At 35.6% G+C, this 14,314-nt stretch overlaps 1 protein-coding gene and 1 long non-coding RNA gene across 5 annotated transcripts in view; one reads left to right on the top strand and one right to left on the bottom strand.

Annotated features, from left to right (window-relative positions):
• ENPP3 (ectonucleotide pyrophosphatase/phosphodiesterase 3) overlaps positions 1-12,137 on the bottom strand; it is a 111,886-nt gene extending 99,749 nt beyond the window's left edge. Inside the window, exons 1-3 of one of the 4 annotated variants that reach the window (XM_074187599.1) lie at positions 12,047-12,137; positions 11,500-11,671; positions 4,586-4,655 (exon numbers count right to left, since the gene is read on the bottom strand). In XM_074187599.1, coding sequence (XP_074043700.1) covers positions 4,586-4,655; positions 11,500-11,577 — 148 coding nt within the window. In that variant the 5' untranslated portion in view covers positions 11,578-11,671; positions 12,047-12,137. Of the gene's footprint in view, positions 1-4,585; positions 4,656-11,499; positions 11,672-11,978 lie in introns of all 4 variants that reach the window. The other 3 variants (XM_074187601.1, XM_074187598.1, XM_074187600.1) reach the window with 3 other exon arrangements.
• The window catches only part of LOC141487962 (uncharacterized), a 30,997-nt gene continuing 25,113 nt past the window's right edge, over positions 8,431-14,314 (top strand). The window contains exon 1 of the long non-coding RNA XR_012468548.1: positions 8,431-8,508. This is a non-coding gene — a long non-coding RNA (uncharacterized LOC141487962). The remainder of the gene's footprint in view (positions 8,509-14,314) is intronic.

Genomic DNA, 14,314 nt, shown 5'->3' with positions numbered 1-14,314 from the left:
CCCCTGGTCTAGTTTAGCTCCCTCATTTTACAAGTGAAGAAAGTAAGGCAAAAAGAGAGAAAGATTGGGTAGCTAAATGGCACAGTGGATAGAGCACTGGCCCTGGAGTCAGGAGGACCTGAGTTCAAATCAGCCTCAGACACTTAATAATTGCCTAGCTGTGTGACCTCGGGCAAGTCACTTAACCACATTGTCTTGCCAAAAAAAAAAAAAAAGGGAAGATTCTTGGTCAAGGTCATTCATGATTACATATAGGCTTCTTTAAAGTATTATTACTATGAGACTATAAATACAACATATTTCCCATCCCAACCTCTAAAGATGAACTGCAGTATATTGGTCTTTCCATGAGCATAGTTTTCTCTGGGAAAAAAAGACTTGACCTGAAATGTTTCTCAACTTTTGTCTTAATGATTGAACCATCACAATGGGATTCTACTGGAAAACACATCTCTGAAAGCTTTGTGGTCAAAATAAAAGTCAAATAATGACTATCACTTCAACTTTTTTCTTTATTATTTCTGTTCAGAGCATTGAAACTGGCAAGTTTCCAGTTAAGTAATCTTAAAACAGCAAGTCAATAAGAAGACAAAACTGACCTCAGGAATTAAGCTTTTATATTCCCATGATGTTGTAATATGCCATCTGCCATGCAAGTGACCTTTAAATCATTCAAATTATGTGCAAACACATATGCACTAAATCCAATCCAAAAAGACCTAGATTTGGAAAACTGCTTCATCTTAAAAAAAAAAAAAAAGGAAAATTATCCATTGTAGCAAAAAAAAAATAGACAGGGAAAGTTGGAGAATTTCATTCTTTTGGTATTTTACAGTTTAAGAATCATATTTTAAAACAAAATTTAATGATAGTAGATAATGTCTAATTTCCTGATTCTCCCATCTACCAGTATATCTCTACTAGTGAGTGAAGTTTTAGCTAAATATGAAAATGTTTTTCATGAACTCCATTATGTTCTTTCCACACTGAACATTTTTCCACACTGAACAACTTTCCACACTGAACATCTAGACAAAATTTCTCTTTGACTTGAAATCATGATGCTGTTTGAAATTTGTGATTCTCACCCTCTAAGGTTAAAAGTTGGACCAGGGTCCTTTTCAAGCAGTTTTATTTCTTAGTGATGCTTTACATCAGGTTGCTCTGTCTGCTGCTAACCATTTTCATTTAAATCACTTAATTTACCTAATTTCACTTATCATTCCACAAGATCTATATGTATCCCTGTGCATTTCTCTCTTATTTTTCTCCCCTTTTTTGTGAGAAGTAGCACAGCATAGTGGATGGAGAACTAGCAGAGGAACCAGAAAGAACTAGGTTTAAAGTCTGTCTCTTACATATAATAACTGTATGACTGTAGGCAACTCATTTAATCTCTCAACATTCTAGGCAACTTGAAGACTACAAATTATAGATAAAAAGATCAGGCTGCATCTTAGGAGCGCTCTATGTGAAATCATAAGTCCAGTCCCTCTCTTTTACCCTTCTCTTCTTTTTGATTCAATTACTAGATATCATTTTATCATAATCCACTCTCTGCTCAGACTGCATCCTCTTGATAACCAGTCTATACTCAGAATATGCCCAGTCTCATATGCACTCAAAAGTACAATGAACATCAAAGGTGAATTCTAGTGCAGAATTGTGAAAGGTTAGCATGATTACTAACTAAGGTCAATTTATCAAGCTGACTTCTTGAAAAATCAATAATAGGTCCAGCCCAAACCTTTGTGATTCACCTTTTAGGTTTTTGTGGTTTAGAATGAGTGTAAATAGTCAAAAATTCAGAGTCTTCCCAGACTAATATCTTTGGGATAATTTGGACTAACTTCTGTCTCAATTCTTACCTAGCCCCTTACATCATTGAATGGACATAACTTCAGATAAACTGATATGTGGCTGATGACTTTGTGCAGTTCAACCTCACTTAGATCCAATTCATCTGCAAAATCAAGACATCTCTTTGGTGAAATCATTGCTTCTCTTTGATAATAAAGATAAAGCATACCTTCAATAAGTATAGATAGACTATTATACTTCTGAACCCTTCCAGTTTGAAGATCCTTTGACTTAATGACAGTTAACCATTTTCTCCTTCTTAAAATTCTTTCTGCCCTTGGCTTTCTATGACTCTTCGCATTTCTGGGACTCTTACTAAGAGAAAGTAATTTCTCTTTATTTCTTTAATGACTCCTCAATCTGCTCCCAGATAGATTTTTCATTCAAGTTCTTGTTCCCGACTATCTCTTTTCTCAATACTCTTTATTAGAGGATAACTTCACTCTTGTGCTTTCAGTTGTCATTGAAGTCCCTCTGTACAGTGGTATAGAGGATTGGATTTGAAGTTCAGGAATCAGTATCTGAATCTCTATTCTACTTATTATCTATGACATTTACTACTTCATTTTTTCAGTTCTGTATGGGTTTAGATTTGAATGACCTCTGAAGTTCTCTCCACCATTAAATCTATGATTCACAATATACTGCAACCTACATCTATCCATCCTAAGTTTCTGCATTGCCCTCTGTGTCAATTGCAACTCTGATTTTTTAGAGATTAATATTTTTCACAATTTGAAGCCATCTCTCATTACTGAAAGAATTCTGATATTAAAAAGACAGTAAACTATTGTAATATTTCTCAAAGGCAATTCAAATTCAGCCTGTTCTCTCTCTCTCCCTCCTGTTTAGCTCAACTCATTGTTCATCATTTGTCCCAGTCTGAGATATGTACTAACAGACCAGGTCTATAGTTTTTCTATCCATTTGAATGTCATAAATTAAAGTAATGGTCTCCAACTTTTTTTGATTGTTAATCCCATCACTAAAAATTTTTTTGGGGGGGATATATTTTCAATAAATGTATACTTATTTATAGCACATATGCAAACAAGGACTTTGAAATCCAAAGTGCAGAATGGCAAAGGCCTCTATTGCCCTTGGTCTATCAAAAGGAAGTCAGATTCAGATCCTCCATTCAGTAGAGGCAGATGAACACAAAGCTTCCAATCCCAGAGAACCCAGCAAGAACCCTGGGAGAAATGTGTTCCTCTCAAAAGAGGGGTCTGGGTATTATTAGTATCACAGTTCCAGCAATAATCCAGAGAACTCTTGCTTAGATCATCCAGTGACACATTAGCTTTATCCTACCACCAAAAATATGTCACCACAAAATTAGAACATCTAGAGACAGGTTAGTTTTACCATACTGTTGATAGTTTGTCATCAGACAAGACTGTATCATTGAAGAACCTTGGTTTTATGGGAAAAACTTGTACACTGGGTTCACAGGGGATAGTGAGAATGGTGTTTTAGCCCAATGCTCCCTCACTTTAACCAATCTTATGTGCAAGTTATGACATCACTTTCCGATATGGTCTTTTTTCATTCTGAAGGAAAACTACTTTTACAGGTGGTTTGACCAAAAAGAGAGAAGATTAGAGGAAATGGTAAGATCTAGTGATTGGGAGTTTTGGGCTTTTTTTATATGGAAGAGATGGATTTGAAGGCAGGAAACAATTGAGAAAAGGTTGAAGATTCAGGAGTGGAGGGATGATTTAAGATGCAGTCTGAAGGAGAAGATAGGAAGACTTGGAATCAAAGGCACATGTAGAGGGGTCAACTTTGGTCATCTCCAAGCTAAGCTCAAATACCACTTCCCACAGGAAGTCTAACATGAGGGCCCTCTATTTTGTAGTTCTCCCAAGCTATTTTAATATCAACTTGATATATTTTTATATCAACTTGATATATTTTTTATATGTAATTTTCTGCCCACATGTACTATAATCTCCCAGAGGGTAGTATCTGTTTTTGTCTATGTATGTTTTTAGCCTAGTACAGTGTCAACTTCATTGTAGATATATAATGAATGAACAAAAGCATGAATACCACCCTATAGTGATTCTTTCATTATTTTAATAACACCATCAAGCTAAAAAAGAATACTCTTTGATGTTCTTAGCATTTGCCACAAACTTTAACTTATAACTCCCATTATGGTTCAAACAGGGCTGTACTTTACTTCTATCTTCTTTGTATGCTCTTTTAAAATGTGAGTTTTTTTGGTTTTTAAAGGCAACTGCTTTTCTTTCTCATTATTATTTCTGATCAGAATTGCTTCAGAAATCCATTCTTAATAGTCTACCAGTTAAGCTAAGAACCACAGACTCGGAGATCAAATGCAACAGAGAAATCTGAAAGGATTAATGGGGAGGGAAGGACATTAGTTTGGCCAAAAAGATCATAGTTAACCTTTATGAAGAGCTCTTCTCAAGGGGAACAGAATTTACAACCTCTCTTCCAAAACTGCATTTTGAGATTAAAGTGTTTGGTTATGAGATGTCATCTCTCAAAAGCTGCAGGCTAATTGAGTTCAGGGTTTTGCAATAGAATAAAATAGAATCTCTTGAATCACTATTTCTTTTTAGAATACTCCATGAAAATTATCTTTATAGAAAATAAAATTACACTGTGAGAATACAATTATGTTGTGAGATTCCTCAACTGGCTTTGGATCTTGAAAACACTGTGTGAAAAGATTCTTGAAAGCTTCAGATCATACCTTGCTTTGGTCTTAATCCAAGTCCCAGCCCTAGACCAAGTGATATAACCACCAACAAAACACCAAGAACCTGTGACAAAAAAATAAAACATTTTTTAAAAAAGCAATAAAATCAAAGACTTTAATCTATCCTATTTCACTGAATACTTAAAATAAACAATGCAGTATTTTTGTTGCAATTGTTGGTTTCAGTCAAGTCAAACTCTCTATGACCCTACTGGGGTTTTCCTGACAAAGAGAGTTTTACCATTTCCTTCTCCAGCTCATTTGACCAATGAGTAAACTGAAGTGAATAGGATTAAGTGCTTTGCTCAAGGTAACACAGCTAGTAAGTATCTGAGACCACATTTGAACTCAGGAAGATGAGTCTTCCCAATTCCAAGGCCAGTGCTCTATCCACTGTGGCATCTGACCGCCCCACCCCAGAACACAACAATTTGATCAGTTCATAAGTTATCAACACCTACATTTCATTTAATTTTACCTTCCTTACATAAATGGAAACAGTGTGACAAAATGAAAAGGGGAGTCAAAGGATTTTCAAGTCTTTCAAGACAGGTCTTGGTTTCCTTATCTGTCAAATGAAGAACTAGATGACCTCTGAGGTCCCTTCCCACTTTAAATTTGTGATCCTATTTATGAAGAAATAACTTCTTTATGCAATGTAAATATTCTAGTTATAACTCACTTTAACAAAACAACAGAGTTCTTACTATATCCTGTAGTTACAGGGCCCTTCACATAATAGTTATTAAATATATTTAGTCTTGAAACATAAGGAAAGTTCATTTTTGGAAAAGGAAATTTATACTATCAAATCATCAGGCCTGGTTCAATGGCTATTGAGTTTGACCCAAAACTGAACTTAAGGAAGTTAAATATCTTTATTCAAAACAACATTTGATCAGTGGTATTAATATATAGTAGTATTAAGAAGATACTCTGGTATAATGAAAGAATAAAACTGCTTAATCCTTTGTTCCCTTCGGGTGGCTTATTCTGCTGTATGAAAGAGGTCATTTGTCAATCAAGGAACAAGAAATCACCTCCCCTCTAGAAAGCAGCTGATTCTCACTTACTCACCAGAGGACAGAGAATTCAAGATAACTGATGTCCTGCATGGCTTTCAAATAATTCACCAAGAGATGTGGTTTTTTGCCCATATTCAAATTAATCATTCAGGCTAATTCAGTAGGTTTCCAAACATTAAGTTCATCATATCAAAGCAGCTGACAAAAGTCTCTCTTTTCCTAGACTTAATGTTATTATGAGTAGATGGTTATAGAGTAGAGATTTATCTCTTTTCCTCTTCCCTCTACCCTATCCAACCAAGTCCAAAACTGAAGCGGGTAAGAGGGATTAGGTGATTCTTTTATCATAAAGCTTAAGTATAGAATAACACAAATGTGGCAATTACTTAAACAAGAAGAACCTGTTTCTATTGTCCATTGTTAAATGAAGAGGAAGTTTATAAATATACCCACCTTCCTGAAAGAAAACATAAGAATCCAGAAAAGTTTATTTAGAGGCTCTTTTCACTTTGAAGCTTGAAACAAAAAGAAAACAACTCTTCTTACAAACTGACAAATTATATATACTTAAAAGAGAGAAACAAAAATATGATATTTAAGATACACATGAAGACTCATGTATTTTATGGGAATAGAGACTTCATGGCATAATAAATAGAGCACTGGACATGGAATCAGGAAGACCTGGGCTCAAATCCTTCTTCAAACACTTAGTAGCTGTGTGACCTAGACAAATCACTAAAAAAAGTGCTTCAGACACCTCCTTTGGAGGAACCTACTAAATCATGGACAATTGGCTATCTGCTTTACTAAACAGAATTTCCTGGGAGATCCCTACTTGGATCCTAAAATTAAACGAAGCTTTCTTGTGATAGCAAAATTTGTCATTTGAAAGTGAAAATGGGGGCGGCTGGGTGGCATAATGGATAAAGCACCAGCACCAGCCTTGGAGTCAGGAGTACCTGGGTTCAAATCCGGCCTCAGACACTTAATAATTACCTAGCTGTGTGGCCTTGGGCAAGTCACTTAACCCCATTTGCCTTGCCAAAAAAAAAGTGAAAATGCCTCAAATTTATATGACAAATTTAAGATAATGTGAAATATCAACAAGGAATCTATATCTTAAATGATGACACTGAACTACTTGAACACAAACTTTCTTGTATCCTTTTGCTAGTCTTCTCTTTTCTATTTCTGTCTACTTTTCTATCTTGGTTGTTACATTAAAAAAAAAAAATACTGAAATAACAGGTCCAAACTATAGAGGATTGAACAGGGGATATATAAAACCGGTCAAGGGGGTCAAGGGCTACATACACAATTCAATACACAGTCGTTGAATATAATGCAACCCATGCCAGCAACTAGGCACAACAACAAATGAAAAGCAGGCCACAAGAATGGGCCCCAAGGGCCCCAGGGCCAGTGCACAATTTGGACACACCTGCTATAGAAAAGAGGGACAAATTCATACTTTGTTTTCAATGATTTAGGATGAATTATCCTATGAGTCCAACAAAGGATTAACTGACCTAAAAATAAACTGGCACTTGTATAGCAATATAAGGCTTATAAAGTGTTTTATAAATGATTTCATTTGAATTTCACAAAAATACTGTGTGTTGGTATAAATTTTATTATTTTACAGATAAGGTAATTGAGGTGCTGAGAGGTCAAAGGGCCTACCCATGCTCATATACTCAAGTATAAGAGGGTAACTTCTGAACCTAGATTTTATATTTTTCCAAATATCTTTAGCCTCTCTTTACTTGAGCTGTTGCAGAACTATTGGTTCTATTCCCATTAAAAAAAATTGTGTTTAATTTCCTTCCTATATTCAACTAATTCAATACAAGGGGTAGTTAGAGAATTATTAATTATTTCAAGTAATACAAATTCACAGGACAGCTAGGTGGTACAATGGATAAAATACCAAGCTGAAATCAGGCAGATGAGTCTCCCTGAGTTCAAATTTGGCCTCAGATATTTGCTAACCTTATTTACCCTTCATTTATAAAACAAACTGGAAAAAAAGAAATGGCAAGCCACTATCTCTGCCAAGAAAGTAACTCCAAATGGCATCACAAAGAATCAGACATGACTGAAAAACAACTGAAGGATAATACATATTCTCCACCTCAATATCCCTTCTCAGTCAAGGGATTTCTCTTCCTTAGTGCACATCCTATGAGAAAAAGGTCATATTCCAACTCTGGGTCGAGTGCATCATGGATAAAAGAGGAACATCCTATGTGTTCCACTGAATATATATATATTTTTTGTCAGTCACCTGATACATAAAAAATGAGCTAGGCTAGAACTGAAAAGGACCTACTCTTAAAGTGAGCCACATACCAGGTAATTTGTTAGGTAATGGTGAATGAAGTCATACAAAATACATGATCACTATAGGGTTCTTAATCTTTTTTGCATGTGATTCATAGACCCTTTTGGCACTTTGCTGAAGCCCATGAACTCCTTCTCAGGAAAATGTTTAAAATGCATACAATAAAATACAGAGGGTTACAAAGAAATCAAATTAAATTGAAATAGTCATCAAAAAAAAAAAGTATATGGACCTCTGAAACCTGAAGAAAGTTGCTTGGAACATTACGTAGAATATGCCCAGGTCATAGGCAGATCTTAGTGTGAAAACTTCTCAGCAACTCCAAGGTCTTTCATCCAATGTTGCTTCTCAAACAGGACATTAAAAACATTTTAAAAATACTATGCCAGACACACCCACTATCCTTCAAGGAAGCTAAAAAATAAAGGACAAAGAAGCTATACAGTATTGTCTAATTCAATTATAAGGTTTCTAAGAACTAAGAGGCAATTCAGCATGTATCCCACTAGACCCAAAGCTTCTCCCAGGAAAAGATCAGCAACAGGGTAAGTGTAGTGCAGAGTAATAGAACTCTAGACTGGAGTTTTTAAGAGCTAATTGAGCTTCTGTTCTATCACTAAGCAATTGTTGATTACAAAATAGCATAGCGCCAGACAGATATTAGACAATAAATATTTGTTGAATGAACAAGTCAGTTAACTTCTATAGTTCTGTTTCTTCATATGTAAAGAGAGGGGATCATCATTAGTGATCTCTAATATTTCTTTCAATTCAAAATTATATAATTTAATGTTGCTTTTTTTGCTTAACAATACTTATTGATTACAAGGGACATTTGTGTGCCTGGGGAAAATACAAGTAATATTTAAAAACTAAAGATCCATTAAAAAGAAATACAAAGTAGAGGGCAGAAGGAAGTTCAGAAGGGGACATTAAGTATAACATGTACAAATAAAATTAGGTGTAATGTGTACAAGTATAAAACAGAAGTTGACAATTTCTTAATTTGCTTTTTATTGAAATGTTAATGTTTGTTAAGTTTATAATTTAAAAGACATCTATGATCCAGTCCAAAAGTTGTGGGTAGTCTCAAGAGGATTTATCCCATTTTAGCTCTGATTGAATCTCTGGAATTCCAGAGCCAGCTAGAATCCTGGGTTTTCCAGAACACAACTCAAGTTCAAATCCAAATCCCTGCTTAATGTTTGATATTACCTTATGTAAATCATTTAACCTCTCTAAGGCTCACTTTCCTGATCTATACAATGAAAGGGCTGAATTAAATGACCTCTGAGGTCCCTTATAGATGTAAATTGATGATCTAACTGTATGATCCACATACTTTAAATAGAGTGTGCTTTACATAAAAAGGAAGTAGAATGGTATATCAGGCAAAACAATGGACTTAGTATGAAAGACCTGTGCTCAAATTTTGCAAATGACATTTACTAGCTATGTGACTCTGGGCAAATCACTTAACTTTTCTGTGTCTCATTTTCTTATCTAAAAATTTTGGACACTATAGTTCTTCTACATCTAAATCTGTAAGCCTATGAGTCCATTTTTACTGCTGACACATTCATGGGATTCCTAATTCTCTACACTAAGTGCTAAAAGGATACTGGGCCAGATCTCTGAGGGATTCTAACAGAGCTCTACATTTATTTCTTTGCTCAGGAGGGAAGTTCAGAGAAAAGGAATAGTTAACTGAGTATTTCTCAGGTGATATTGAAATAGAACATACAGTAAGAGTAATATAATTTTAATAGACATTAAAATAGAGGGCAGCTAGGTGGCACATTGGATAGAAAACTGACCCTGGAGTCAGGAGGGCTTGAGTTCAAGTCTCAGACACATAATAATTGCCTAGCTGTGTGACCTTGGACAAGTCACTTAATGCCACTGCCTTGTAAAAACAAAAAAAAGAGTGAAGGACATTAAAATAGAACATAGAATAGGAATAGTATTCAGACTAAAAGCCAAATTAGAGTCAAGAGTTTCTATCATTTGAGACATACATTTAAGAAGTTGGTTAAGGGAGCTAGAAAGTTTCAGAGGAAAATAACAAATGAGTTAAAAAATTGATAGTCTTGAGGATTAGTACTTTTCCTTTGAGGAAAAAATAAAACAAGAGGGCTGCTTTGGTAAATTTCAACAATTTCAAAATAAGTCTGTTAGAAGAAAATTATATTTTTCATCTCCTTTGAGAAAGAAATAGTTGTGTTTGTCTCCCTGCTATTATTAGACCCTTAGAAAAAGAGAAGCAATGAAAGGTCCCCAAGTTGGCAAAGCTGCTGCCAAATATTCAGGAAACCTAACGGAGTTTCTGAACAAGCTGTAAAAATTACACTAACTGGACAGCAACAAATTATACTCCACTGGGAGATCAAGGGAAGGGAATGGAAATAGACAGGAAATATATATATATATAAATAACAGAAGCCCCTTGATTCAAAAAGTTAAGATCAAGTTAGGAATTGCTCACCCACTGGTTAGAAATCTACCCTGATCTGACTAAAATATTTCCCATACAGATGACATATATAAGAATAATTTTAAATGGAACCTTTATAGGTCTTGCCATAGATTCTGCCCAAAGACTGAAAAGAGTGTTTACTTGTAAGGAGACAGCATATCTTTACAAGTTGACTTTCAAAGCACTTTGCCTTCCAAACATCCATAGAATGAGTCACCAAGACTTTGCAACATGATTTATATTCTGGACTCTAAAGGAAGAATTTCTGAGCTCAATAGTAATTACAAAATAAACAAATCTGAAGTTCAGTTTATTCTGTGAAATATCCCTGGCATCTGAAGAGTGGCTCAAGCATCTTCTTTGCCAGCTTTCTGGGACTCTGTTTAGAATTACAAACCCAGCTTTTTGAAGCCTGTTTGTAAAATGTTGCTAAAAGAGCTAACATACATTTTACAGTTATTGCAAAGAGAAATACCAGGGCATTTTTCCAGATAGGTAAGGAGTAAATAATGGCAGAGAAAAAAAAGCAGCATGAGATCCCAAGTAAAATGAACCCTGAGTAAAGAAGTAATCAATGACTCTCTTGGAGAAAAGCAAAATAAAAATATATACCTCATCCCTGACTGCAGAGAGAGAGGTAACTACTGCTATAGAATTATTCTATAAGTTGTAGGGTGATCATAAATCCGGAGCTAGAAGAAAATTCACCTAGTCCAATTCCACTCACTTTATAGATGAGAGAACTGAAGCCCAGGAGAGGTTAATTTTATCAGATGAGATTTTAATCCAGATCCACTGATGCCAGAGACTAATTTACCAGACAAATTTTTGCTTAATCCTTTTTTTCTTTAGGTGAAAAAGAAACCCAGAGGTTTGGGCCGTGTGGTAGGATTCAATCCAGAACATAAATGGGAAAGACTGCTGTGCAAAGGCATAAATAAATGTAAATGGTCAAATAAAGTGAACAAATTTGCAAATACCCATAACAAAAAACAAAAATGCAATTCATTATCATATTAAGGAATCATTATAAAATTCAGAAACTATTGGTCCTACTTACCCCTGAGAGTATTTTATATTTCTTAAGAGTGCTTCTTTTCACGGGATTTTCTGTTTGTAAATTCAGCATAGATTCCATTATTCTACTTGTTTTGAGAATAATCCGCAGCTGTGTCTTTCCCTCTGTTCACTGAGTACTACAAAGCAAGTCAACGGCATCAGCTGGTGAAGTTCTGTAGAATAATGAGACCCTACTGTGATTGGTCAATCTAAAAGTAATCTTAAAAAAAAGCACACATGACTGGCAAAAGATAAAAGTCCAGTTTTAATGTACTATAGATAACCCATCCTGTGTACAATAATCAGATGTTCAATAACAGTCTATATTCCTGCCCTTGGTTCCCCATTTCCTCTGGTTTTGCCAATTTCCCTGGTTATATTTACTACCCTTATTCCTCACCAAGGTCATTCCATCACCAGTGTGCTTTCCTTGCCTTTACACTTGTTCCCCTTTTTTCCTCAAATTCACTCCCTCCTTACCTCTTCTCTCTCTCTCTCTCTCTCTTTGAAAATTCCTAGCTTCTTTCAAAGTTCAATTCAAATGTTACCTTCTACCAGAAGTCTTTCCAGAATTCTTTCACTTGTTTCCTCCCCCAATCTTGAATTCCTATTTAACAACAAGGGGCAGAACTTCTTTGGACTAGGCCAAAGGACATCTGCCAATCAAGGATCCAGGAAAGCTATTTAGTAGGATGGGCGGGGCAATGCCTTGCCCCCTGGGCTTTTTTTTCCCTTAGTAATTAGATAACTAGGAGATATTTGGAATTTTCAAACTTTAGGTTCTCCTAAGCCCGAGGTTATTAGGCAGCTTTCAGACAAATAGTTAAATTATTAATTTCAGATAGCCTAGTTTTCAGAAATAAAAAGTGGGAAATATTTGAAACATTCTAAGCTAAAAAGAGATTTTTAAAAAAAATTTATGTTTTCCAATTATATACAATAGTAGTTTCTACCTATCATTTTTGTAAGGTTTTGAATTTTACAATTTTTTTGCCCGCCCTCCCTTCCTTACCCCCCCACAGAAGGCAGTCTGATAATCTTTGCATTGTTTTCATGTTATACAATAATCAAAATTGAATAGGTTGAGAGAAAAATCATATCCCTGAGGAAAAAAATAAAATATTAGAGATAGCAAGATTATGTAATACATAAGGAAACTTTTTTTTTAATTGAAGGTAATAAATAGTCTTTGGTCTTTGTTTTAACCCCACAGTTCTTTCTCTGGATACAGATGGTATTCTCTGTCACAGATACCTTAACATTGTCACTGATTATTGCACTGATGGAATGAGCAAGTCCATTAAGGTTGACCATCATCCCCATGTGGCTGTGAGGGTGTACAGTGTTCTTCTAGTACTGCTTATCTCCCTCAGCATCTGTTCACATGAAAGGAGATTTTTGATCCCCTTACTAGACAGAGTTATGGAGAGAAAAGACTGAGACCTGATGGACAACAACTCTAGAACCACCTTGCTTTTTTTCTTCTTTTTTTTTTTTTGCAAGGCAATGGGGTTAAGTGGCTTGCCCAAGGCCACACAGCTAGGTAATTATTAAGTGTGTCTGAGGTCACATTTGAACTCAGGTCCTCCTTACTCCAGAGCAGGTGCTCTATCCACTGCGCCACCTAGCCGCCCCTTTTTTTTCCTTCTAAAGAGCTTGAAATCTACGGCTTTTATGAAAAAGTGAAATCTCAAAGCTGATACTTTTGAAAGAAAAAATCTGATCCTAGAGTCAGGCTTGCTGCAGCTTTTCCCCCAAGGGAGAAAAAAATAAAAAAGTTGGTAAAAAGAACATACCATGTTCTTTTGAAACAACTAACTGTAGATAGATGGGGAAACAGAACCCTAGATTTATGATAAGAATGTTTTGTTGCTTCTTTTCTTAATACTACATTTTATCAAATGCCTTTAATGCCTTCTGGCTCACAACCAAAGGTAAATACATTGGTGGGGAGTGGTGAACTGTGGTTTGATTGAACAATTAGCCTAAATCCAAGATCCTCTTTTGTTTCTGATTGATTAGTGCGAAACAATAGAGGAACTAGGACTTAGGCTAATGGTTCAGACATCACCCTGAAAAGTTTGCCCCTGGAGTGTTGCAATATATTTACTGTTTGCCCTGATGGAATGTATCCTCCATGAAGTGTTGGGGAATTCCTCAATGCAGAGATCCTCCCAAGACAGTAATTCCTTCTCCCTCAGTCACTTTGACTGGAGGTCAATAAATCAAGAGACAAGGCTAAAACAAAGTATAAAGTTAAAAAAAAAACCTTATATGCAGTAGAAAGTTGCTTAGTCACTTTCTTTCTGGAGAGGTAGAGTAAAAGGGACATGATGTCAGGAAAGTTGGGGAGAGGACTCCCTCAAAAAAGAATTAGTGGGCTAATCCTATTGTTGAATAAAAATAAAATATCTATTGCTGTCACCCAGAAATGCACCGTTTGTGTTCAAGAATTGTAAAAAACCCCAATCTGACCATAATTAATTAACTTTCCACCTATCATTGGCTTCCTAAATGAAACCGTACTATTTATTTCCCATATAATCTCCAATCCCTCAACTACTCAGTTCACCCCTACACTCTTCTTTTCTCCATCTTAACCTTTTGGTGAATAAGATTAGCTCCACACTGTCCTCATCTCTTGAGGCTAGTCCCTGACTGCCGATTGTACCCTGACAAGCCTCAGTCTTGGGTGACTCCCATCATCCTCTGCCTAGAACGTAGGCATCCATGCTGCTTGAACAAAAGTAAAGAAAATCGTGCAACCCTTCTGACTGGATCCACTGCAAATTTATGTTATCAGCCTCAGCTCAGCA

The sequence above is a fragment of the Macrotis lagotis genome, chromosome 5 (assembly GCF_037893015.1).
Source record: "Macrotis lagotis isolate mMagLag1 chromosome 5, bilby.v1.9.chrom.fasta, whole genome shotgun sequence".
Taxonomy (NCBI): domain Eukaryota; kingdom Metazoa; phylum Chordata; class Mammalia; order Peramelemorphia; family Peramelidae; genus Macrotis; species Macrotis lagotis.
The sequence above is the reverse complement of the archived record's forward strand: the minus strand, read 5'-3'. Positions and strand labels throughout refer to the sequence as shown.